At 52.5% G+C, this 22,127-nt stretch overlaps 2 protein-coding genes across 6 annotated transcripts in view; one reads left to right on the forward strand and one right to left on the reverse strand.

The window, feature by feature from the left end:
* Positions 1-3,569, forward strand: part of MTMR1 (myotubularin related protein 1) — a 74,261-nt gene extending 70,692 nt beyond the window's left edge. For all 5 annotated transcript variants that reach the window (XM_052673130.1, XM_052673126.1, XM_052673127.1 and 2 more), the window contains one exon: positions 2,332-3,569. In XM_052673130.1, the coding sequence (XP_052529090.1) occupies positions 2,332-2,496 (165 nt within the window). In that variant the 3' untranslated portion in view covers positions 2,497-3,569. The remainder of the gene's footprint in view (positions 1-2,331) is intronic.
* A 2,812-nt stretch (positions 3,570-6,381) lies between these two features.
* CD99L2 (CD99 molecule like 2) lies at positions 6,382-21,669 on the reverse strand. Its single transcript, XM_052673140.1, has 11 exons — positions 21,387-21,669; positions 15,962-16,018; positions 15,089-15,136; positions 14,339-14,434; positions 14,137-14,217; positions 13,495-13,587; positions 12,061-12,123; positions 11,232-11,258; positions 11,035-11,154; positions 9,540-9,605; positions 6,382-9,187 (listed from the first exon to the last, which is right to left on the reverse strand). The coding sequence occupies exons 1-11, from the start codon at positions 21,667-21,669 to the stop codon at positions 9,123-9,125; spliced, it is 999 nt and encodes a 332-aa protein (XP_052529100.1). The 3' UTR covers positions 6,382-9,122.
* Between the last annotated feature and the right edge of the window lie 458 nt (positions 21,670-22,127).

Consider the following 22,127-nt stretch of genomic DNA (forward strand, 5'->3'; position numbering starts at 1 on the left):
TGAGTGAGCTACGACTGATGGGGAGCAGGAATGAGTAGTGGTGATGCTCAGCAAGGTGAAGCTCTCTGCTTTCTGTTCTGCTTCTGGAACGTCATCTGAGGAAATAGAAGTTTCTGTATGAAATCTGTATGCAGTCAAAGCAATCTGTATGGAGTCTAACCAGAGCTAGACTTCTCCACTTGAAAAAGAGAAAGTGACAGCATTCAGCTTGACTCTTGGTAGAGATGCTGTATGTGAAGTTATGATGGTACATTATGTTCTGCGCAGCCCATCTGACGCATTCTGTGGAACAGTTTTCTTTGGGGCAGCCTAGGCTGTGTCACGAAGGATGCTGGTGTGTGTGGACCTGCTGGGCACTGTTTGTTTCTCACTGCGAGATGAAAGGACAGGAAGGTCCATTAGGAGAAGAGGGCATTTTAATTTCAGAAGAATAAATAAAGGATGGGGTCAGAAACTGCAAAAAAAAAAAAAAACAACAAAAAAACCCCTGAACATTGAAGAGCTGCTCTCTGGTGGAGCAGCATCAAACTCTGCACTGAATAAAGCAGGAACACAAGAAGGAAAATAGTATTTTAATGTTATCTAAGCAACAATTTTATATAGCTGTACAGAGAAGCTGAATTAAGTGTGGAAAAATAATCTTCTTCCTGACACTCTAGTTTTTTGAGTGCATAATTGTTCAGCCTGTGCATGGAAGGGTTTCCTGTGTGACTCAGATATGTGCTGCCTTTTAAAAACGTTATTGTTATTTAGAGAACTTACTTGAAGATGGCGCGCTTTGAGATGTAAGCCTGGGGAGAGCAGCACTTCAGCTGAGGCAGAAGATGTGAATCAAGTCGTGGGAGAGCACAGGAGGATCGAGCAGTGCAGGCACTTGGACCCTTCCTGAGCACGTACATAGCATGCCATGCTCTGCAGTGGCTTTGGTTCCCAAAAGGCAGCTGTATGGAGATGCTTCTGTGGGAGCCTGGGCACTGTGCAGTGGAAAGCTCTGGTGACCCTGCTGTCATCCAGACCCCTTATTTGTCTTCTTTGTAGTGCATTTCACAGCATCTTGAGAAGCTTCACAGCTGGGCTCGGTGTTGTCACATTTTCAGGTGTATTTGTTTTTTTGTAGAGCACCTTAGAAGAATGAGATTGCCTTTCTCCAGGAGGTGCTTTGTGTTTGCTTAGTGAAGGAGGCTGTCATCTTTGGACTTGTGGCCTCTCTGGCTAAAGAACTTGTGGGCAGTGTAGGCAAGGCTTGCAGGAGGAAGGAAGGCTTGTGAGTTGTGACTCAGTTGTGTGTTGATAGTGAGAAACCCTCTGTGATTTTCTTCACATAACACTGTATGAGAATGTCATGCTGGGGTGTGCATGCCAGCCCTGCTGTTGGGTGAAGGTGTTCCAGAAACCTGACGTGTCACTTACCTGCTATGTCTAGCAGTCTGCAAGTTTCCCAATGCTACGTCTTCCCATGGTTACCTTGTCAGCCCAATGAATTTGTTTGCCCATATTGTGCCTTCCAAAAGCTGTAAACAATTCAGAGATGATGGAGGATAAGAGAAATTGAAAGCAACGGACAAACTTTTTTGGCCTTTCTGTGGCATTTGAAATGAGGGAAAGCCTCTCTCTGCTTGTCTGAGGAAAAAAGATCCAGCTGGTCAAAAAGCAACATGACTCGAGTCTTCCTTTGTCTGCAACAGATTTTAATGTACTGGAGAAACCTGACAACCACACAAAACTCTGCTGCAGATGCCAAAGTCTCCAGTGTTCTTGATGCCACTGTCAGAAGCAGAGGAGAAACCCATGTGAGCCACGTGTACAAAAGGAGTATTGGTGTGTGGCTTAGGAGATCCAGCACAAGCACAATCCACGTGGCTGCTGTGCTTTTCTCACCAACGTGCTGGAGGGGTCAGGCTCCTGGAAAGGTGCCTGGTTAGAACAGTAATGAGATGCTCCCTATGGAGCCAGCTTTGTGAGTTCTGCTTAGCGAGTTCTGTCCCAGCAGGCATGGGAAGTAGTTCTCTGTGAAGGCATTGTTAAGCTCAACTGAAAGTGGTGATGGTAAGGGATAGGGATACCCTTACCAGAATGTTTTTTAGTATCCCGACAACTCGGTTTGCAAACAGTGTTTTGAACAGGCTTCCTGCCAACGGTGTGTGGTGTTAGGAAGGAACAGTTGTCAAAAATGTTCCCTTTCAGATGGCTAACCACTGTGCCTAGATACTGACACACTGAGATTCATAGCTGCTGCATCCGTGGTGTTACCATGGGACACAGTGGAAGCATTACTTGAGAAGATAATTTGTTATTATGGATCAGAGTAAACCTTTCTTTCTTCACCCACAGGTTCCAATCCATCAGAACCTTAAGGAGCTGCTCGCCATCCGCACTGAGCTGCAGAAGAAGGTTGAAGATCTGCAGCGGGAAGCAGCTACACGGTCCCTGTCCTCCTCCTCTGACAGAGGTTCATCTCCGTCCCATTCAGCCACACCAGTGCACACTTCTGTGTGATGTGTAACTAAAGCTGTGTGAAACAGTTCAAGTCAGGTAATACAAAGGGGGGGCAGAACGTTTTCCCACCACGCAGGGATTGAGTGGCTTGTGACAGCTGTGATCGACATGCCTTACTGTGTCTGATATTACTACAATGAGGCCAAAAAGAGCTTCAGTAGATGTGATGTCTTGTATTGTTGGCAGTCCCCACATGTTTTGACATCTCTACTTAAATCGTCAATTGTGAAATTAAACTTCGTTTCAAGCAACTAACAATTTAACCATCCTCAAAAGGGAATCCATCTGCTAAGCAGACAGAAAGATGCCTCTCACACTGCCTAGGGTACCATGCCTGCTTGAGAGAATCAGATGAAATGGACACGATGCTTACACAGAATACTGAGGACGTTTTTCTGAATGGGAGCTCTGTATTTCACACGGTAATACAATATATATATTTTTTTGGTAGAGCAATTGTGTTTTTTAAGGAAATTGATGCACTTGGAAATGGATTTTAAAGTAATGTTTTCCAGTGTAGTCAGTTTTGCATTTCAACTGAATATGCCATTAAAAGTGGATGAAGATAAACTGGGTTCGTCAAATACACCGTGCTGACGTGTATGATGTAATATATTTGGTGAAGCATGTATTTTAGTTTTTTTAATGCCTTTTGTACAAGTTGCAATAAAGTCTTTTGATGGTTTAGTTTATTGTTCAGCTTCAGCCTCCTGAGTGAGGGGTGGACTTGATCACATCAAGGTCTTGTTCAAAGTACGGGTTTGTTTCTAGCAAATAATAGCACTGGGGGTTGAAATGACACTCGGCTGTGCAAATTGTATAGTCTGTATCGCTCCACGTGTTGTTAGCAGTGTTTCATTTTAAACTGTACACAAAATGCAGAGGCATGTCTGTTCATATATGTGTGTGTGATGTTCAGCTGATGTTCTTAGGCTCTGAGAAAACGGATCCTGCCTACCCAAACGCGTTCAAAGACCTTAACTCGTAATGACTTTGTTTGACAAAGTTTTTTAAATAATATGAGCTTAATTGGTTTGCTTGGAATAAAGCCAGCTGGCTGTTTTTTAAACTCTCGCTAGCATTTTTTTTCTGTAAAGTGAATAATGCATCTCAGTCTTCATTTAAAATACAGATTCCCAACAGCAGTACCCAAAGGCATTAATACTTGTACAGGCACTTGATAGCTGTAACATCCAGCTTTTCAAGACGGCGGTGCCGTGGCCTCGGTACCAGGTGTACAGATGGGCTCTGTAGGAAGGCACAGAAGTGGTGCATGCTGAAAATCTTCCTGTTCCTTTTCCTCACTGTTTTGGGAGATTCTGGTTCCTCTCCTTGACGTGCTGAAGCGCTGCAGGTGTGCTTTCCAATTTGTGCTTCAAGTTCTGCCGCTGGGAATTGAGCCCTGTTAAGAACGTGACGCTCTGTATGGGAATGGAGTGCTTCACTCTGTGATAGCTGTGTGCTGTTGTGCTTCTGCCCTTAATGTGAGGCAGCACTTCTCTGTTTCTCACCATTAAGATGTGCAGCGTGCAGTAAATGAGGGCGGTGAGCTGTGAGTGCCTGCAGCTCCACCTGCAAGGCAGATGCACTGACTGTACTCCAAGTTTCCCATGCAGGGCTGGGTGTGCCTTCTGTGATGCAGCACTTTGTAACAGCTATTTGCCTGCAGGAACTGAGTACAGGCTGCTGCAAGGTGGCATCTCCTAATGAGCCTCATGCTTTTTATGAATAGGTGAGTAATGTTTCTCTGTTTTTAAAAGAAAAGAAAAAAAAGTTCTGCTGAAGTGATGGCAGCAGTGAGTTTTACATTGCCAAGATATGTTGAGCTGGGATTGAACAGAACTACCATGCTTCAGATTTCCCTGACGCTTTAACTGTACATTAAAGCAAAGCATTTTATCTCTGAAATGCAGCACTAAGGAAAATCTTTTGAAGTTTTCCTCTTTATTGGTGCTCATAGTCACAGTGTTTCCTCTGTAATTATTGTGGAAGTGCTGACCGGATTAGCTTAGGCATTGTGAGATTTTAAAAGCTTGAGTTCCTAGAACTGCAGTGTGAGAACTGTGCTGTGCCACAAAGGCTCCCTCGTACCTCTGCTGCTGCCAGTTCATCCGTGGGTCCCAGTGCAGCTCGGGGCATCTGCCTGACTGCAGGGGTGGGCAAGGATCCTGCTGTAATGTGGACATGGACACTTAATGCGGTGATTTTCAGAAATTCTGTGTAGGTGACATGGTAGCTAACGCATAGTTTTGTACCACAGAGGTGGTCAGTAGGCTGTATTCAGTCTGTCTCCCAATATTCAGATGTCTTTTCCTATTGATTTAACAATGTCCATCTTTTTTTTTAATCTTTAATAAGGCAGCATCGGACTGTTTGCAGTAAGAGCAGAATGCTGCTTCCTGCTTGATGCACCCGTACTGCTAACTCTAATTCAGTGCCTGCATTTTCTTTTGCTTTGTTTGTTGTTGACTCCTCGTAAAGGGAACGTGCAGAAGGACAGCAAGCAGTTCAGTTTCGCACTTGAGAGAGCCAACGATGTCAGCCCGGTATACCAGAATAGACTGAAGCCACGTGAAACAGTTGAAACAATTTTTGCTTGTGAAGTTAACTGTGCATCATCAGCATCAGACACTTTGCCACTTCAGTCCTGTTTCAGGGCTTAATTACACTTCTTCCTCCTCTGTAGATAAGTGTCAGTGTTCAGGTGTCAGAAAAATGGAAGGCGGCTTTTGAAGCTGGTGAGCAGCCTTATCCACCCCTTCTTGTTCCCCTCACAGGCAGCCCCTGCAAGCAGTTAGTGCTTGAAACAAGGAAAGTGACTTCTCCCCTGGTTTGAAAGAAAAGCTGTATTAAGCCACGTGCTGTATTTAGCAGTGCCAGGAATGGCTGGTTCCTCAGGACTGGAAATAAATAAGCCATCAGCAGCTCGCAGTTGGGTGGTTTGAGGACAGGGTAAAGCGGGCGGTTCAGAATATTGCCCAGGTGAGGATGCCTCGTAGCAGAAGATGCAAAAAGGAGTGCTGCTGGTGGCTGAGAGATCCCATCTGGATATCCTACCTCAGGCAGCCCTTGACTGCCAGGCCAACCATGTGCAGTTGGGAAGAAGGGATTTTATTTCTACCAGGAGTTGGGAGAAGGAGGTAGTTTGAAACCTGTCAGGCTAAGCAATTGTTACACAGAACCTTCATTTACATTGCATGGGAGATCTGTTCACTGGTTGTGAAAATGTAAACCTGCAGTGGTGCAACAGGCTGACAGCAGTGAGCGCAGTCAGCAGAGCACTGCAGTGCCTGAGCTCAGGGGCCTGAGGAGGAGAGGGATGACCACGTGTGTGTGCTTACGTCCTTGAACTTTTGCCATCGCATTACGGTCCCTTAATGATGCGTGTTTCCACACAAAGACATTTTGGGATGCATTGGGAGGGGTGTTCCTTCCACTGTTTTCTTACTGAAGTCTCCAGTGTCGTTGTAGAAGAGGTTATGTATAGAAAGCTATGGTGTGCCATTTGCAGTTGACTTGCAACACAGAAAAAAAATGTCCATAATGCCTTAGTAGACAGTTTGTTTTAATGTTTTCCAAAAGTCAGATTCTGATCTTTTCCCCCCGCTGACCCTTACATGCATACATCAGTGTTGGCAGAATTAGTCTTTTCACAGCAGAACATTCAGCCTTCATTTGCTATACACTGCTTCTGCAGCAGTCAGCAATATGCTTTGCTTTTGGATAAGGATTTGTTTCTGAACTTCATTTGTTCACTTTTACTACAGAACCAAATGTTAAGGCCTTACCCTGTCTCATCGTTTTGCTTTTTCAGGATCTGAAATGGTACAGTGGAGCAATTCTGCTGCTACAACAAATGAGTAATGAACAAGGGCAGAGCAGCACTTGCTGGGATTCCTTAATGAGGCTGCGAGAAAATGACTGAGTTTATTAAAGCACCAAAAAGAATCTGAAAAACTCACAACAGGGTATTCTGAACTGAAGGAGTCAATGGCACAGTATTCTAAAATGAAGAACCTGCTATGGTACAGCCAAAGGAAAATGCAAGCCATTGGTAAACAGTGGGATAAGAGCTGGTTAAGTCCCTTCAGTTCTGCTTTCTATGTAATTGTGAAAGCTTTTCTGAACCATGCTGTGAGAAAGAGCTTTAGCAAAGCTGGAGATGTGAGATGTCATGAGCAAAGAGCCCACAGCAAACCTCCCATGAGCTCTCAAGTCAGCTCTGTGTACGCTTTGGGACTTGGGGAAAAAAATAATATCCTGGTATTCCACTTGTTTCACTGCCTCTTTAAGTACAGGACAAGAAAGTTCATGCCACGTTCACAGAATTAAAGTGCAAGAATTTTACAAATGCCACGTTCACAGAATTAAAGTGAATGGGTACCAGTGAAATGAAGATGGCTACAGCGGCGAGCGCTGCGTCCCTTCTTTCAGCACTTCCTTCACTGCCAGGAAAATACAGCTGAGCGTTACATCGCTGCAATGCCTGAAGCAAGGGGCGAGGTCTGAGCTCCCCCCATCTCCCACCCACCTTCCAGGCAGACCGAGGAGGAAGCAGGCTGCATGAAGCCAGGGGAGCCTCAGCTGGCACTCAGCAATCACGGCTTTGGGGACGAGATTTTCTTATCTGCAGTATTGTCAGTATTTTCCCATCCTAAGTCCCAGAGAGAGATTTTTAATTCTCTTACTGTAAACTTCTGACAATGTCATCCCTTTCACTGCGTGTTTACATTTTTCCACCTACCCCAAACCTTGAAGTTACGTTAAGGCATACGTTTTCACTGAAGTCGTAAGAAAGGCCTGAGGGAAAGAAGCACTTTTAAGTGCTGTCTGCTTCTGGATTCTGAAAGGGCTGTTTTTCCTCAGTTAAACTGAGGAAGTACTTGTGAGTTACATGTGTGTTTCTTCTGTGTCCTGCTGTAACCACTTCCTAAAGGTTATGGCCTGTAAGCAATCCTAAGCACCCCCTGTCCCATCCACTGGGTGTGCAGAGAGTCATGGAAACATGCAGACAGTCTGCAGCTAAGAGAAATGGGGTTATATTTGCCTGATCTAATCTAAAATGACTCCTAGTGCTCATCAATACAGTGTTGTGACACCTCCTGTACAATCATTTTGTAAAAGCATTTTTCATGCTACAGCTTTCAAACCCATTCAGCTAAGAGAGGAAAGCCAGGTGATGGTGTGGGAAAGGGAGAAGCACGGCCTGAGCCTGGGAACATGGCTTTCCTAGCATCAGAGCTCCTGCCTGTGCCCAGCAGAATTCTCCAACCATCATTTCCCCAAAATATCTGACACTTTGAGTACACAAATGCAGGGAGTGTGTTCTGCATCTGTCTTAGAATCACGGAATGGCAGAATCACCAAGGTTGGAAAACCTCTAAGATCACCCAGTCCAACCATCCACCTACCACCACTAAACCGTGTCCCTCAGTACTGCATCGACGCGTTTCTTGAACACGGCCAGGGACGGTGACTCCAGCACTCCCTGGGCAGCCCGCCCAGCACCTGAGCACTCTCTCAGAGAAGTATTTCCTAACATCCAACCTCACCCTCCCCCACCACAGCATGAGGCCATTCTCTCTCTTGCTATTGCTCATTACACAGGAGCAGAGACTTACAGTCTCAGAACAGCTGAGAACTATTTTTTCTAACCCACTCACTTTTGTACAATGAAGTAGTGACAGTTAGTCTACAATACTGCTATTAGTGCTCTGGATACACGAGGCACCACGTATCCTTAGAACTCGTCTCCCTTACAAAATGCTGCAGTTGTTCTGCTAGAGCTAGAGTAAGGCTTTAAAAATGCAAGTGTTGAGAAGAGCACAAAGAGCTGAGTAGCTGTTACAAAGTACTTAAAACGTGGCTGGGCCGTTTCCTTTCGAAGGTTGCTGTGGGATACAAGGTCATAGAATGGCTTGAGCCAGAGGGACCTCCTGGATCATGGCAAGGCCTTGTGGCAGTCACATCTGCCTGACAGCTCTGAATCAAAGGAAGTGCTTTGGTAGTCCACGTACATTTGCACAATCTGGGATTTGCAAAACATTTTAAAAAATGCAAGTATTTCAGGGCTACATCTAAACTGGGAGTTCCTTCTGCGCTAGGCAGCCACTTCGCTTCCCATTGCTTTGGGAAAACGCATCACGAAGTGCCTGTCCCCACATCTTGGCATCAATACGAGGGGGCTGGGGAGGAGGAAGCAGCACCAAGGCGGCGAGGGCAGGCCTTGGCAGCAGCACTGTGGCACAGGAGACTGACGAGGGAGGTGGCTGGTTTGCTTTGGGTTGCAAATAACAGGCACTTTGCTGTCCTCACACCTGTAAGCAGTCCTTGCAAAAGACCTCGTCCTCTACCCACAGCGATTGCTGCTGAAGCACCCGCTGCTGGTTTGAATACAACTTGCAGTCAAACCTGCAGTATTCCTTCCATGTAAACATATTACAAAAAATAAACACATACTGCCATCCTAACCCTAAAGCCTAGAGCAGTAAGAAGCCAGTTCAAGCCTAAGGACACATCAAACAGCTTTGGATTCAAATGAAATAAATAGCTAAATTACAGGCAGGCGAGATCTCGGTGTTTGCTGCCGCGGGTTCCTCCCAGCAGAGCGGCTGGGGGCCGTGCCCTCACGCCTTCGCACCGTCGTGTTTCGGCGGCTCTGCCGACTGCGTTTCCAGCACTGAGTACTTAACTGGGGAGGAAAACAAAGCCGTTAGTGCCACAGCACACAGCTGAACATGAGCGCGAGCAACAGGTGCCAAACGCCGCCCGGCTGTACCCAACCTCAGCCTTTACAGCAGCCTCCCTTATCTGCGGCTGAAGGAAGGAGCACGCTGCTGGTGGCTGAAAACATCAGAGCTCAACATCGACTGCTGCCATTTGCAGGATGAGAGCCTTGGTGTCTCACCCTTGGTGTGTAATAAAGCAGGAAAAGCACCACGGTGGCTGTTACACAAAAAGCTGCAGCACAACCCGAGCGGAGCCTTCCCAGAGCCACCGCGCGGCTCCCAGAGCTCCCCATGGCCCTTGTGGCCAGGCCTCACCTTGGGGCTCCTCGCTTACGACAGCTTCCATGTTCTCCCCTTTCACGTATTCGGCATTAAGTCCCTCTGAGAAGCAACAATAAAGAGAGTGAGGTGGGAGGTTAGAAAGCAGAAATTGTTTGCTTTGTTGCCTTAAAACCTGTGGTAACGAGCCTGTGTTTTTTGAAAGCTAAGACTGCAATTTTGCAAACTCCTCTGCATTAACAGCAGCATAGAAACATTGGTAAACCATGACTGGTGCTGAGAAAGCTGTGCTGCGTTCTCAAGCCACCACAGAGGTTGGCTCAGATGGGCGAGCTTCAGCCAACTCTCCTGCATCAGCATCAGCCCCAGGAAGGAGGGCATGGCCGTGAGGCAAGGGCACACAGTGGGCCCACTGCTGTCCCCAGGCACGCATGCTGCTGGGATAACACCCAGTGCCATTCTGCTTCTTCAGAGAAAAGCCATTTCTGCAGTGGCTGACGGCTTGCAGATTGCTGTCTTGCATTGCAAGGAGTCTAAGGCCTGACATTAGCCCAGCATGCCGTGTCTGATGGCTTAAATTAATCCTCCTTTATAATTAACTTTAATTTCCTGCTGCCTTTCTGGGACTTTGTGCATCTCAGCTTTCCCCTCATCAAAGCCTTTACTCTCTTTTTTTAAAATTATTTATTCTTACCAAAATATCATTTAAGTGGAGGGAATATACAAGGGAGTTTCATTCCATCACATTCATTTGACTCTCCCCGCTGATCTAATATACCAAAACACTCCTGTTTGTTGAGACACAACTGGGAAAATAACATGATTCCCTCCCAAATTTCCAGCCCCCAGACACCCTTCCCCAGAGCACATGAGGTTCTCACGAGAATTCATGGGATTTCTTTGAAGGCAGCCTTTCCCAGCTGCCTGCACCTCTGCCCTTTGGCTGCACCCACCCTTACCGACAGCAGGGCTACGTGCCCCTGTAAGCCCCCACAGTGCTGTGCACAGCCCTCCCCACTGACCCTTCCCAAAGGCCAGGTGCAGAGAGGGTACGAAACAGCTGCTACCTCACCGGGGCTCTCAGGGAACACTTCTGTTGGGGGCTGGCCCAGAGCAGAAGAGCAGGTGCTGATCACCACAGCACTGCAACTGCAGCAACATCACACCCACCAACACTCCTTAGTTCCCATGCCTCAATCGATTCATCAACTGGAAAGCCAAGCATAACTCCTTCACCCTTCACCAGTCCCATATGGCCAGAGCAGTCTGATGGAGGCTGGAGGCAGACAGCAGACAGTTGTGGTCTGAAAGCTGCTGCTGAGTGCTGCCATGCCGGATATGCTAGAACTTCAGTACAAACTGGAATCGAGGGCAGCCGGGTGGGATGCCACAACCGCTGCCAATGCGTTCTCAGTCCCTTTGGCAGACAATGCATGGTTTGCCTTCACTTGGAGGGCTGTCCCCACACACCAAGTCCCACTCTGCAATCCTCCACCCGGCAGCCCTCCCACCCCCACCCGGGGCTCCTTACGCTGAATGCTGAAGCAGAACTTCTTCTGCTGGTAGGAGATGTAGCTGGAGACAGCCCCCACAAGTGCCATGGCCAAGGCACTGGCAATGCCGGCGATGGTGCCCGTTTCCACCCTGTTGTCTGCAGGGCACAGAAAGGCGCTGAGTGGTGGGGAGGTTTCCCAGGCCCCGCTCCTCCCGCAGCCCCCATGGCCCTACCTTGGCTGTCAGTGTTGCCTCCAGATCCTGCAAGAGAAAAGACCCGTCAGCAGCCCGGCCCTCACACAACCCCACCCCGCACTGAGCTCCTCATCGCAGTGTGGCATCCTTGTGCCATCAGAGGGGGCAGCTGCCTGAGCTGCGAGCTGGCATACCTGTACGTGACATGGGGGTGTCTAAATGTGACACCGGAGCAGCTGCATGTGAAGCTGGGACAACTGCGCACAGCTGGAGCTGGGAGAAATGGCTGCTGCTGGAAGCTGCAGCTCTGAGCTAGCTGCTTAAATCCCGCATTACAGAAGCAGGTCAGCACTGTATTAATGCCTTCAGTGCGGTTTGTCCTTGCCACGGTGATTCATTAAATGTCGACCGGGCTGGCGGTGTTCGCCATTTCTAACTCGACTGCCTTTAATATTTAATACCATGGCTCTCTGTGCAGGCTGAGCCAAGTGCAGCTTGTTTCCTGTTCCTGAAACCAGCGGTCGCATCCTGAGAGGAGGGACAGTGTCCATGAGGAGCGGGGTGACAGCCCCACAGGGTCAGCACAGCAGGGGATGAGGGCCAAGAAGCACCATTCCAACCCCACAGCCGTACTCCTTCTGCCAGGTGCTGAGGGACAACCTGGCATCTGCTGGTAGCTGTAGCGTGGGCTGGCTGGCCCAGGGCCACCAGTGCCAACCACTGCTACCAGGACAGCAAGCGTCCCTGCCAATACCCTCAGACCCACTGTGGGGTCTCCCTGCCATGGGGAGATGCCCTCGGGGTCCCTGCGGCATGGCCATCTCTGCCCCATGCTGGCGGCACCAACCCACCCGTGGGCCCTCCCTACCTTTCTTCTTGTCAGGGCTGTAGCCATCATCCACAATGCCTTCCAGGTCACGGTCCGAAAATCCTTGAAAAATAACAACAAACTGTGATTGGAGAGCAAAAAGAAATCATCCCTACTGCTGCCCTCCAAGGGGTGAGTGCTGCAGCCACCAGGAAGCAACGAGTGGAATGGGAAGTGAAAAAGAGTGCAGGTCTGCTCAGGGTGCAAGGGGCCAGAGAGCCCGGTTTCTGTCCCTGTCACAGCATCTATGGGTGCTTCCAGGGAGCATGGGGGGCTGGGAATGGGGCTGTGGGGGTTCTGAACCTTCCCAAGCACCATGTGGCTGGCAGAGCAGCTGCCAGCAGTACTGCCCACAGGAAGGCTGAGGCTGCCGTGTTCCCCTCGGTGTCCCCTACAAACCCTGTGGATGTTCTGAGGGGTTCTGCTGGGCATTTTGTGCAGCAGGAGCAGCTGCACCATGGCCCAGCGTGTTCCCACCAGTGGCTCCAGCTGCTCCATGAGCAAGAACAGATCAGGGTCAACAGACAGATCCCCTCCTTCACAATGACAGAGTTAGCAGAATCTTCAACCCCAAATTACCTTCTTTTAAGCTCATAAAAGAGGTAATAACTGACTACATCTTGCCTGAAAGAAAAGAGGATCATGGAGTGGGAGCTGGCAGTGGCATTAATGGAGCCATTGAACTTTTGCCCTTCCAGCCTGGGAGACACTCACCAGCTCACCAAAAAAAAAAAAAAAAAAAAGTGGTTTATGGGCTTAGTAATGAGTGTAAACTTTAAAGAAACAAAACAAAAGCAAGAACAGAACCAGCAGAGATGAAACCCTCTGCGATGCTGGGGCAGTGCGTGGCCATGTGCCACAGAACCAGCTGGCCACGGTGCTGCATTCCAGCACCCAACACCTCCTGCCTTGCAGTCAGAGCGTAGACCCCAAAAGTGCAGACAAGTCACCTAGTTAGTACAGCCTAATAAAGTACCTGGCTATTAATTACACGTGTGAGGAGGGCATACAGCCATCTCGACATCCATAAACTACCCGTGCAAAGTCTGTTTTCTAGCAGCAGTGCTCAAGGGAGCAATCCTTGCAGACAAATGACGCATTCACCGGAGCATTTCAGAGATGGAAAAAAAGTCCCTGGCCCTCGGCACGTGCTGTGCCAGGACCGAGCCTGCCCTGGGTTCACGTCTTGGCTATGACTGCAAACCCCAACAGCACTCAGTAAAACAGCCGTTGGGCACGGGGACGAGGGGAACGCAATAGAACCCCCTCAGCCTCAGACAAGGCATGATCCGCTTCTGCTCATCTCCAGCTTCTGGTAGCGATCTACTGTTTAATGGAGGGGTGCCCCGCAGTGAGCCTCCAGTGCTGGGGGGCTCCCACAGGGCCCAGAAACACACAGTGGTGAGAACAGCAGGGAGAGGGAAACCCATGTACCTTCCTCCGGCCTCACAGCCGGCTGCCTGCCATCCCTCGCATCGTCCCTATCTCCAAGGGCATCAGCCAAGTCCAGATCCAAAGGATTCTTCCCTGTGAAACAAGATGGGTTAGCAGCTCTAGCAACCTCCTTGATGCTGACAAGTAATCAGTCCAGGAAACGCTCCTGTCCAGTGCTGCTGCTGCAACAGATGCAGGAATCGCCCTGTGTAGTGGCTCATGTGCTTGACAACAGACAGACCAGATGGGAGAGCAGGCAGCAGGACGGGCCCACTGGCAGGCAGGCTGTCCTGCACTGCCCTGCCCTGCAGCAGGTGTCTGCAGAACGCAGCTGGCACCCTCAGGAGTGCAGTAGGTCAGGAGCTCAGCTCAAACAGAACAGCTTCAGACTGCTTTTGCTAAAAAGCAGCTAAAAATGTGGAACGGAGCCAGCCTGACCATCTCGACCTGCTTGCTATCTCATACATAAGTTTCATCTCACCTGAAATTGATGCTGAGCCTGGGAGCACTTTTTTGACAAAGCACTGCCCACCACCACAGGTATGTCTGTGCTCCTGCATGGCACGGTTACTCTGAGGCCTCTGCAGCTCTCACCTGAACAAAGTGGGGCTGGACACAGCGTGGCTGGGCAGCTGCACTCACCTGGGTTCTGTTTGCGGGGGGTCTGTGTTGTTTTTGGCCGCTTGGTGGTGGTGGTGCGGATGACATCCCAAAAGCCATTGTCTGAAAGTGCCACAGAGGGGAGAGAACAAAATGCTGTTACCCTCCCAAAGGTGCACCCAACAAGGGCCCGGCTGTACGCAGCCCCAGCTCCCACAGAGCAGCCACGGGCCGGGAGACGCACCTGGCTTCCCTGGCCGTGGGAAGGGCCTGGCAGTGGGCCTGGCAGGCTTGTTGGTGGGCTCCACTGGGTTGTCGAAGTAATCAGCTAGGTCAAAGTCTGTAGAGAGAGCAGACGGGTGAGCCTGAGTGCTGGGGCTCTGTGTGGGCAGCCCCTGGGACATGGCACTGCTCGGCGTGTGAGCAGGGATACGTGGCCAGGGCCGGGCATGAGCATCCTCCAGTGCGGCCGGAGCTTGGATCCGGGCAGCCAGGGATCTGACCACCACCATTGGAGGTGGTTTTGCCTGGATGGGAAAATGCCTGGCAATGTTTGGTGAAAGCCAGGGATGTCCTGGAGCAAAAGCTCTTCCCCAGGATCAAAGCCAGCCGGTGCAGCTCAGCCGTGACCTGTGTCAAATCCATTACAATACTGCAAAGCGTGCAGAACTCAGCTGTGGCCATAAATGTTCTCATGTTGGCTGCCTTCAAAACAGACAGAAACCTCAATAGTGCATTTACGTAGGCACAGGTGTGCAGCATTGCCAATGGAGAGAGAAGACACAAGGGACACAGCGGCTGCGCCGTGATGGTGGAGAAGGCACCATCAAGCAGTGCAGGCAGGGGAAGCTCAGGCAGCACAAGCAGCCACTGCAGCACAGCCTATTGCCAACCAAAAGGTGGTTCACTGCCAACCAAGATTCTGGCACCCAAGCTGCTGCCAACAGCACACAGCCGACACTCGCTGAAACAACACGTGCCAAGAACATCTCACCTCTCCCTCCTGTCCCACCGGCCGGCTTACTGGGCCTCTTAGGTGTGGCTGTGATAGAAAGAGGAGTAACATGTTAGCCATGGGCATCACCAGAAACACTACCTCTGCCCTGAGAACACAAGGCTAGGAGTTGGTGGATGAGTCCACCAGCATCACAGCCAGAGCTCTGTGCCCTGCCTTTGTCCCTGTGACACAGCTGCAACTGCACACAGTGGGAGCCCAGGGGAGCCCCATGCAGGTCCAGCCCAGAGCTTGGCTGGGGCAGATGCCAAGCAGAGAACTCCTCCAGGGGACAACTCCAGGAGACAGAGCAGAGAGGAAGCAGCAGCAAGCTGCTGATGCTTGGCTAGCCCCTGCCCACCAGCCACTGCACTGACAGCAGCTCCCAGCACTGTGCCGCAGACCGGAGCTCCCCATCTGTTGGAGCAGTTCTGCAGACGCCCCAGTGCTCAGGGCCTGACTGCTCACAGGGCAAAACAAGCTGCCATCGGCTTCGGGAGGTGGTTTTATTTATTTTGCTGTAATTTTTATTTTCCCCGCAAACCATCATCCATTAACAGTGGTTAGCTTTATGAAGTATATGAATAAATTATGAGCAAGAGTTGTGGCCGCTCCATCCCTATTAATTTCCATCTGAATGCTGGAGTGCTTCTGCTGCACCCATGTGCTGCCAAGCCCCTGCGATCTGCGCCCTGGGACAGAGCAGCAGGCACGGGGCTCACAGGCGGCTCCCATGGGCGCAGGCAGCTCTGCCAGGGGACTGGGGCCAGACTGCATCCTCTGCCATCTTGCAGAGAGATCCGAGTGGACACGATGCACCTATTACTTCTTATTTTTCCCTTATTTTGTAAGGGGTGAATGAATTTGACTTACGCCATACGGGGCCGAGGGCATCTTCTAGGCTGAATTCCCCTGGGTCGTCCCCACAACCTGTGGACAAAGAAGCAGCACAGGAGTCACTCAGTGCACACGACGTCAGTCACCTCCACACACAGCCTGGCCAGGTGCCTGTGCTCAAATTGCTTTGGTTTTAGAGGGCTTTTTGCTAAATGTGACCCATCACCAGCGACGAGGAAGACATCAGCCTTCCCCAAACCCGTGACTGTTGGATTGCAGAGCAGTCAGCTTCGGATTTTCCATTTGTCTGCCCTAATGGATGCGGTATAAAAACACACGCCACGCTTAAACTTGTCAAGCGGCGCCCACCAATTCATCTCTCTGGCTGCCACTCACCCACAGCTGCAGTTGTGCATTTGCTGAGCACTGTGCAGACTTCAGAGCGGAGCAAACAGACTCGGTGAACAGGCAGAGCTGCGCCAGGCAGCCCCACGGCAGCGGGACGCGATGTGGGAACGCCGCTGCCTCGACGGCCCACGAGAGGGGCCCGCAGCTCCGCCAGCGCCCAGCCCGGCCAGCCCTGCCGCTCCTCCTCTTCCTGCACCGCGTTAATTACTGTTGACTTACCCTCGTTCTGAATGTATTTGTCTTGATAAATTCATGCTTTTACATCTCGGAGCATGCTGAGTAATTAATATCCTTTGGGTTTGCTAAGCGCTGCGGCGCTGCGAGAGAACATTAAAATGGCTTTCCTCTCATTCCTATCACTAAATGGATTTAGCTGCCGCCACCTGAGCTCCGGCGCGCTTCATGAATACATTTACGGCCCTCCCGACAAGGACAATGGCAGCCGCGAGGCAGCGCCCACCAGAAGGCTGCCAGCCGCGAGTCGGCCGAAAACTTTCACGGAAAGCGGCGCCTGAGCTGCGACGCGATGCCCTGCGTGCGGCCCGGCAGCTCCGGGAGCCGAGCCGTGCTCCAGGGAACCCCAGGCGGCAGCAGGGCAAGGCCCGCCCCGAGGAGCGTCCCCGTGCTGCCGTGAGCCTCCCCACGGGACGCGGCGCACCCGGTGCATCGCAGCCCCAGCCCCGTGCGCGGGCGCTGTGTCGTTGTCACGACCCGCCTGGGCATCCCGCGGCTGCTGGCCGGCAGGGAAAGCGGGCACAGGACCTGTTTGCCGTACTTTCCTTCCATGCGGCGACCCGAAACGTCAGCTCCCAAAGGGCAGCGCTGCCGGGCCGGGCAGGGCCGGGCACTGCGGTGTCCCGGCTGCCGGCTGGGGGCAGAGAGCATCGCACCCCCATGCGTCCTCCCTCATTGTTTCTGCGGCAGGCAGCTCGAGCGCACGGCTGTGCTCGTCAGCCTTTTCGTCCATACGATTACATACGATCTAATTAAGCCTCGCAGCCTGGCAGAGCTCAGCGCACAGCACCGCAGCTCACGCGCAGCGCACCGGCTGCGCCACAAGAAGCGTGCCGCCCTCCGCTCCCAGCGCGGCTCAGCACCGCCCCGTGCAGCACCGGCCCTGCGGCCGCCCGAGGAGCCGGGAGCCCACGGAGGGGGCTGAGGGGAGATCTGCCCTGCTGCCCTGCTGCCCTGCTGCCCTGCTGCCTCGCTGCCCCGCTGCCCCGCGCCTGCTGCGGCCGAGCCTCCGCACCCAGGGAAGCATTCTGATTTCCAGAAGTACTAATCAGAATCACTACTGATTGAGGAAAAAACAACCTCTGCTATATTTTTTTTTTTTTTCATGCAATTAACAAGAGTATGGTAATTCCAAGCAATCTTGCTCTTGAGATTAAAGGAAAGCCTGACAGGAAGCACATGAATAAAGCTTTAAGATGAGAATTTGCATAATGAAGACTTTCTCTTTGCAGAGAGGCTGATAGAGGCCGCGTCCCACCTGCCAGCAGCAGCACCACCAGCACCCTTAGGGGCAGCGGGACCTGCAGACCCCATGGGAGCCGCAGCACCCAGCCCACACTTAAGGTCAGACAGCCCCAGGGCTCCCTGCCATCACCACACTGTGAGTGGGCAGCAAGCTGTCCGTGCCGATTCAGGCTCATCGCTCTGAAGCCAGTGGCGTGGGGCTCCTGACACACGCTGTGCTTTGCCCATTCCCAAACCTGCCTCCCAGGGCAGGGGCAGCAGGAATCATCACTCCAGCACCTGCAGGAAGCACGGACCCGGCTCAGGCATTTGCCATGCCTAGCGATGCTCAGGAAACACAGAGAGTTCCTCTTCCTCTGCACACAGGGCACAAACCACAGGGCTGCCCGCACATTTCCCCTGGCACAGTGGATCACCACAGGCTGTGCTCAGTGCTCAGATCACAGATCTGATTTCTGCTTACACACACAGCAATGACTCCAGGTTTGCCCAGGGGCAGAGGTGCCTGCTCACCAACCAAATGACAAATTGTGGCACCAGAGTTGTTCATTTCTAGTCTGACACAGAATAAGGAATGGCAAAGCCAGGGATGCAGGAGCCCGAATAAAACCAAAGCAGGAGATTAAACAACACCTGATTCCCTGCTGGGAGACTGCTCTCATCAGATAGCGACCAAGAGGAGGTGCTGTAGTTCAAGTAGGTAAACAGGGAATTACGTGGAGAACAAGCCAGTCCCTCACATGGAACTGCTCCTGCCTTGTTGTGCCGGGGGAAGTGGATTGCTCCTGGAAACTGATTTGGACGATGCTGGCAGATGGGACACAGAGAGAGGGGCACAGCCTTCAGCATCACAGAATCACAGAATCACCAAGGTCAGAAAAGACCTACAAGGTTGTCCAGTCCAACTGTCCATCTACCACCAGTATTTCCCACTAAACCACGTCCCTCAGTACAACATCAATCTCCCCCGGCACAACTTGAGGCCATTCCCAATCATCCTATCACTGATACTGGGAGCAGAGGCCAACCCCTACCTCATCACACTCTCCTTCCAGGGAGCTGTAGAGAGCAATGAGCCTGCTCTTGCACCTGTGAGACATGTCCCTGCCTCAGTGCTGGGGACATGGCAGGGGTTATTCCAGACCCAGTCTCTCCCACTGCCTTCCTGCCCCCTAATTCCATCTGCCTCCCTCCACGGCATCCCCACTGTCCAGCTGCTGCTCCGTCTTCCATGGTTTTAAGGGAACAGAATACAGTTGTTTAAGCCTGACATGAACTACTTCTCTAGATGAGGAAATGTGGAGGACCTGGTTTAATCACCTATTGCCACAGAGGCCACCTACGTAACCAGAGCGGTTTGCTATTCATGGGGCAGGAAATGATTGAGCTGTATGCAAACAGGCTCACTGAGCCACAAGAAGTGCAGCACTGAGCCTCTCACCTCTCTCAGCCTGAACTGTGGAAGCAAAGAGCACGACCAAGGCCTGGTTTCCCTGAGCTAATCCCAACACTGGAGTCTCAAACCTCCAGGAGATATTTTTCTAAGAAGAAACAAACTGGTCTTCAAGCAGAGCACAGCTGACAGTTCCTTCAGCTCAGTGCTGCTGTCCATTCGGGCAACAGATGCCAGGGAAAAAATGACAGTTTTGTATGGAGAAACTAACCAAAAGTTAGATGGCCACTTCTGAGCACGCTGTCACTGGGCTCAGAGAAGAAAAGCTCTAAAATGCAGACAGGGGTACGGAAATCAACTGCGTCCAAAGCTCCGCTCACAAGTATCTGGGCACAGCACATTTAATTAACACAGATTTGTTCCAAGATCAGAGATAACTTCTAACAAAAGCTTCTCCCACTTTGCCAAAGACCATCAAGGTAAAAATTATTCCTTAAACGCAATGCTACCGATATCTAGCAATGATAAATTCAGTAACATAACCACGTCTTTTAACCAATGCTGTTTGCAAACGTAAATGCTTTGCACGACAGCGGAGCCACGCTGCGCCACGCTCCCACCCCGACTGTCCCCACAGGTGGGTGCAACACTTTAGCCATGATCACCAGCTCTGGGGCTGTGAGGGGGCACTGAAGGCTCTGTGAGATGCAGGGTGGGATGCAGAACACCGCCAGCCCGTGCTGCAGCTCCACTGATGTGCCAAGCCACTGCTCACTTGTAATCAGATTCTCTCCAGGTTTTTCTTATCTGTGCATGTCCTTTCTGACGGGTCTGCCAGGGATAACCTCGTGCTCTCCGTGGGTGCAGTGACCTCAGCGATCAGATGTGCCACCTTTCCATGACAGCACGTCAGTGCCATCCATGCAGGCTTATGGACAGGAGACTTAGAAGAGGCCCAGCAGTGCGGGCAGCCCCTGTTCAGCTGCGTTCTGCAACACCTAGACAAGCACTTGGCCAAACCTGAACGGCTCAAGCCTCCCTGCTTTCTGGAAAAGCCACGGATCTCCGCACTAAATCACCGTGCCAGCAGAGCCCTGGCTCTGGTAAAGCTCTGCAGAGCAGAACCCGTCCAGCTGCTTTTCAGCCCACAGCTCTGTCCGCGATCCTGCAGCCGGGCGCTGGGATTCCGGTGCTGCCCCGGAACGGCGGGAGCCGAGAAAGCGTGAACCCGCAGTGCCGGGCCGGAGCCCCGCAGCACGGCACCGCCCCGCACCGCCGCCCTCGCCCTCCCCGCGGCCGCCGCCAGCCCCAGGAGGGGGTCGGGGCCGCGGAGCCCCGGCAGCCGTGAGCGCTGCTTTGTCCAAGCGGAGCCGGGCGCCGACGGCGGCTGGGGAACCTCGCAGCGGAGATCGTGCTGATGCGCAGCGGCCCGGAAACGTTTAGGAGCCGGACCTGCAGCCAAGCACCTGGGGGTGGCACAGAGCGGCATTTTCGTTCGGCCGGGCCGCGGGCAGCGCGGAACGCCGGCAGCCTCACTGCTGACTAATCGCGGGTTTGCCGCTTTAATCTCAAAACGGGACGCGAGGCCCGGCCCCGCAGCGCTGTGTCACACCGGCACCGAGCGCTGCGCTACGGCGCACGGACAGCGCGGCGGGCCGCCACTGCCAGCTCCCTGCCGGCTGCAGCCCCGCGTCCCGCAGCACGTCGGGGCTGGGCGGAGCGCAGGGCCCTCTCTTCTGCGGCCTCGCACATCGCCGCCGGCTGTCTTATCGGCACAGCCTTTAAAAGGGCTCTTTTTGTTTTTTCTTCCTATTTAAAAGAACAATGTAAGAACAAAAACAAAAAAAGCCTTTTAGAATAACTTGTCTCTGGAATAAGGAAACGAGAGTTGCGGTAAGCTTTGCATTGATATCTATCCCCAAAAAAAGGACGCGGGTTCCCCCGCGCACATCGCGCTGCCCGGCGGCACCACCCCGGCTCCCCGCGGCCCCGCAGGCTGCCGCGAAGCCTCCGGCTCCGGCTTTCTCGCGTCCCACCGGGCCCCGGCAGCGGGAAGGCGGGCGTCCGGCCCCCATTCCGGCCCAGGCCCGGCGCGGCCACGGCCCCCGGGCCGGGAGCGGCCGCCACCGCGCTCCGACCGCGCCGCGGAGCCCCGCGCCGCCCGATCCCGCCTCGCCCTACCTGCGCCCAGCAGCGCGGCGGCGGCCAGCAGCCCCAGCAGGCGGCGGACGGCCATGGCTCGGGGCGCTGCGCGTCTGCCGCGGGGCGCAGCCGCTGCCTCCGCCGGGCGGGGCGGGGCGGGGCGGGGCGGAGCCGATCCCGGCCGCTGGCGTGGTGCCGGGACGCGGCCGGGCGCGGGGCCGCGCCGCTCGGAGCCGGGTTGGGAGCCCGGCGGCGGCTGCGGCGGCTCGCGGCCCCGAGAGCTGGAGCGCGCACCGATGCGGGTGTCCGTCCGCAGTGACATTACAGTGCAAACGTCGCGTGTCGTTGGCTCGCTGCGGTCGTTCCTCCAACCTCGGGCCCTCGCTTCTTTCTGAACTGGCTTGAAGCTGGGATCCTTGCGAGGGCGCTGGCAGCGAGCGGGGGGACCCGCAGGGGGACGGTACTCCGTCCCACGGTGCCTTAACGGGCGCTGCCCAGCTCTTCGTGCTGCTTCCGAAGTCCCGTCATCTCAACATGCTTTGGTTTCTGAGCAAAAATATGTTTAAAGGGAAGGGAAAATGCTCAGCAGGGAAAATAACTTCTGGGGCAAGTAAAAATCTGATTCAGGATCTGTTCCTTGCAAAATGTACACAGATAAAATAGGAGGTGTGAAATGTGCAACTTGTTAGATGGGGGAGCCCCGCACAGGCCCCAGTCAGTCGCCCTTGGTAAGTGATGGACACATAACAAGCACCAATTTCACTGCTGCTTTAAAAGCAG

This window comes from Tympanuchus pallidicinctus, unplaced genomic scaffold (assembly GCF_026119805.1).
Source record: "Tympanuchus pallidicinctus isolate F22 unplaced genomic scaffold, pur_lepc_1.0 scaffold13, whole genome shotgun sequence".
Lineage (NCBI taxonomy): Eukaryota > Metazoa > Chordata > Aves > Galliformes > Phasianidae > Tympanuchus > Tympanuchus pallidicinctus.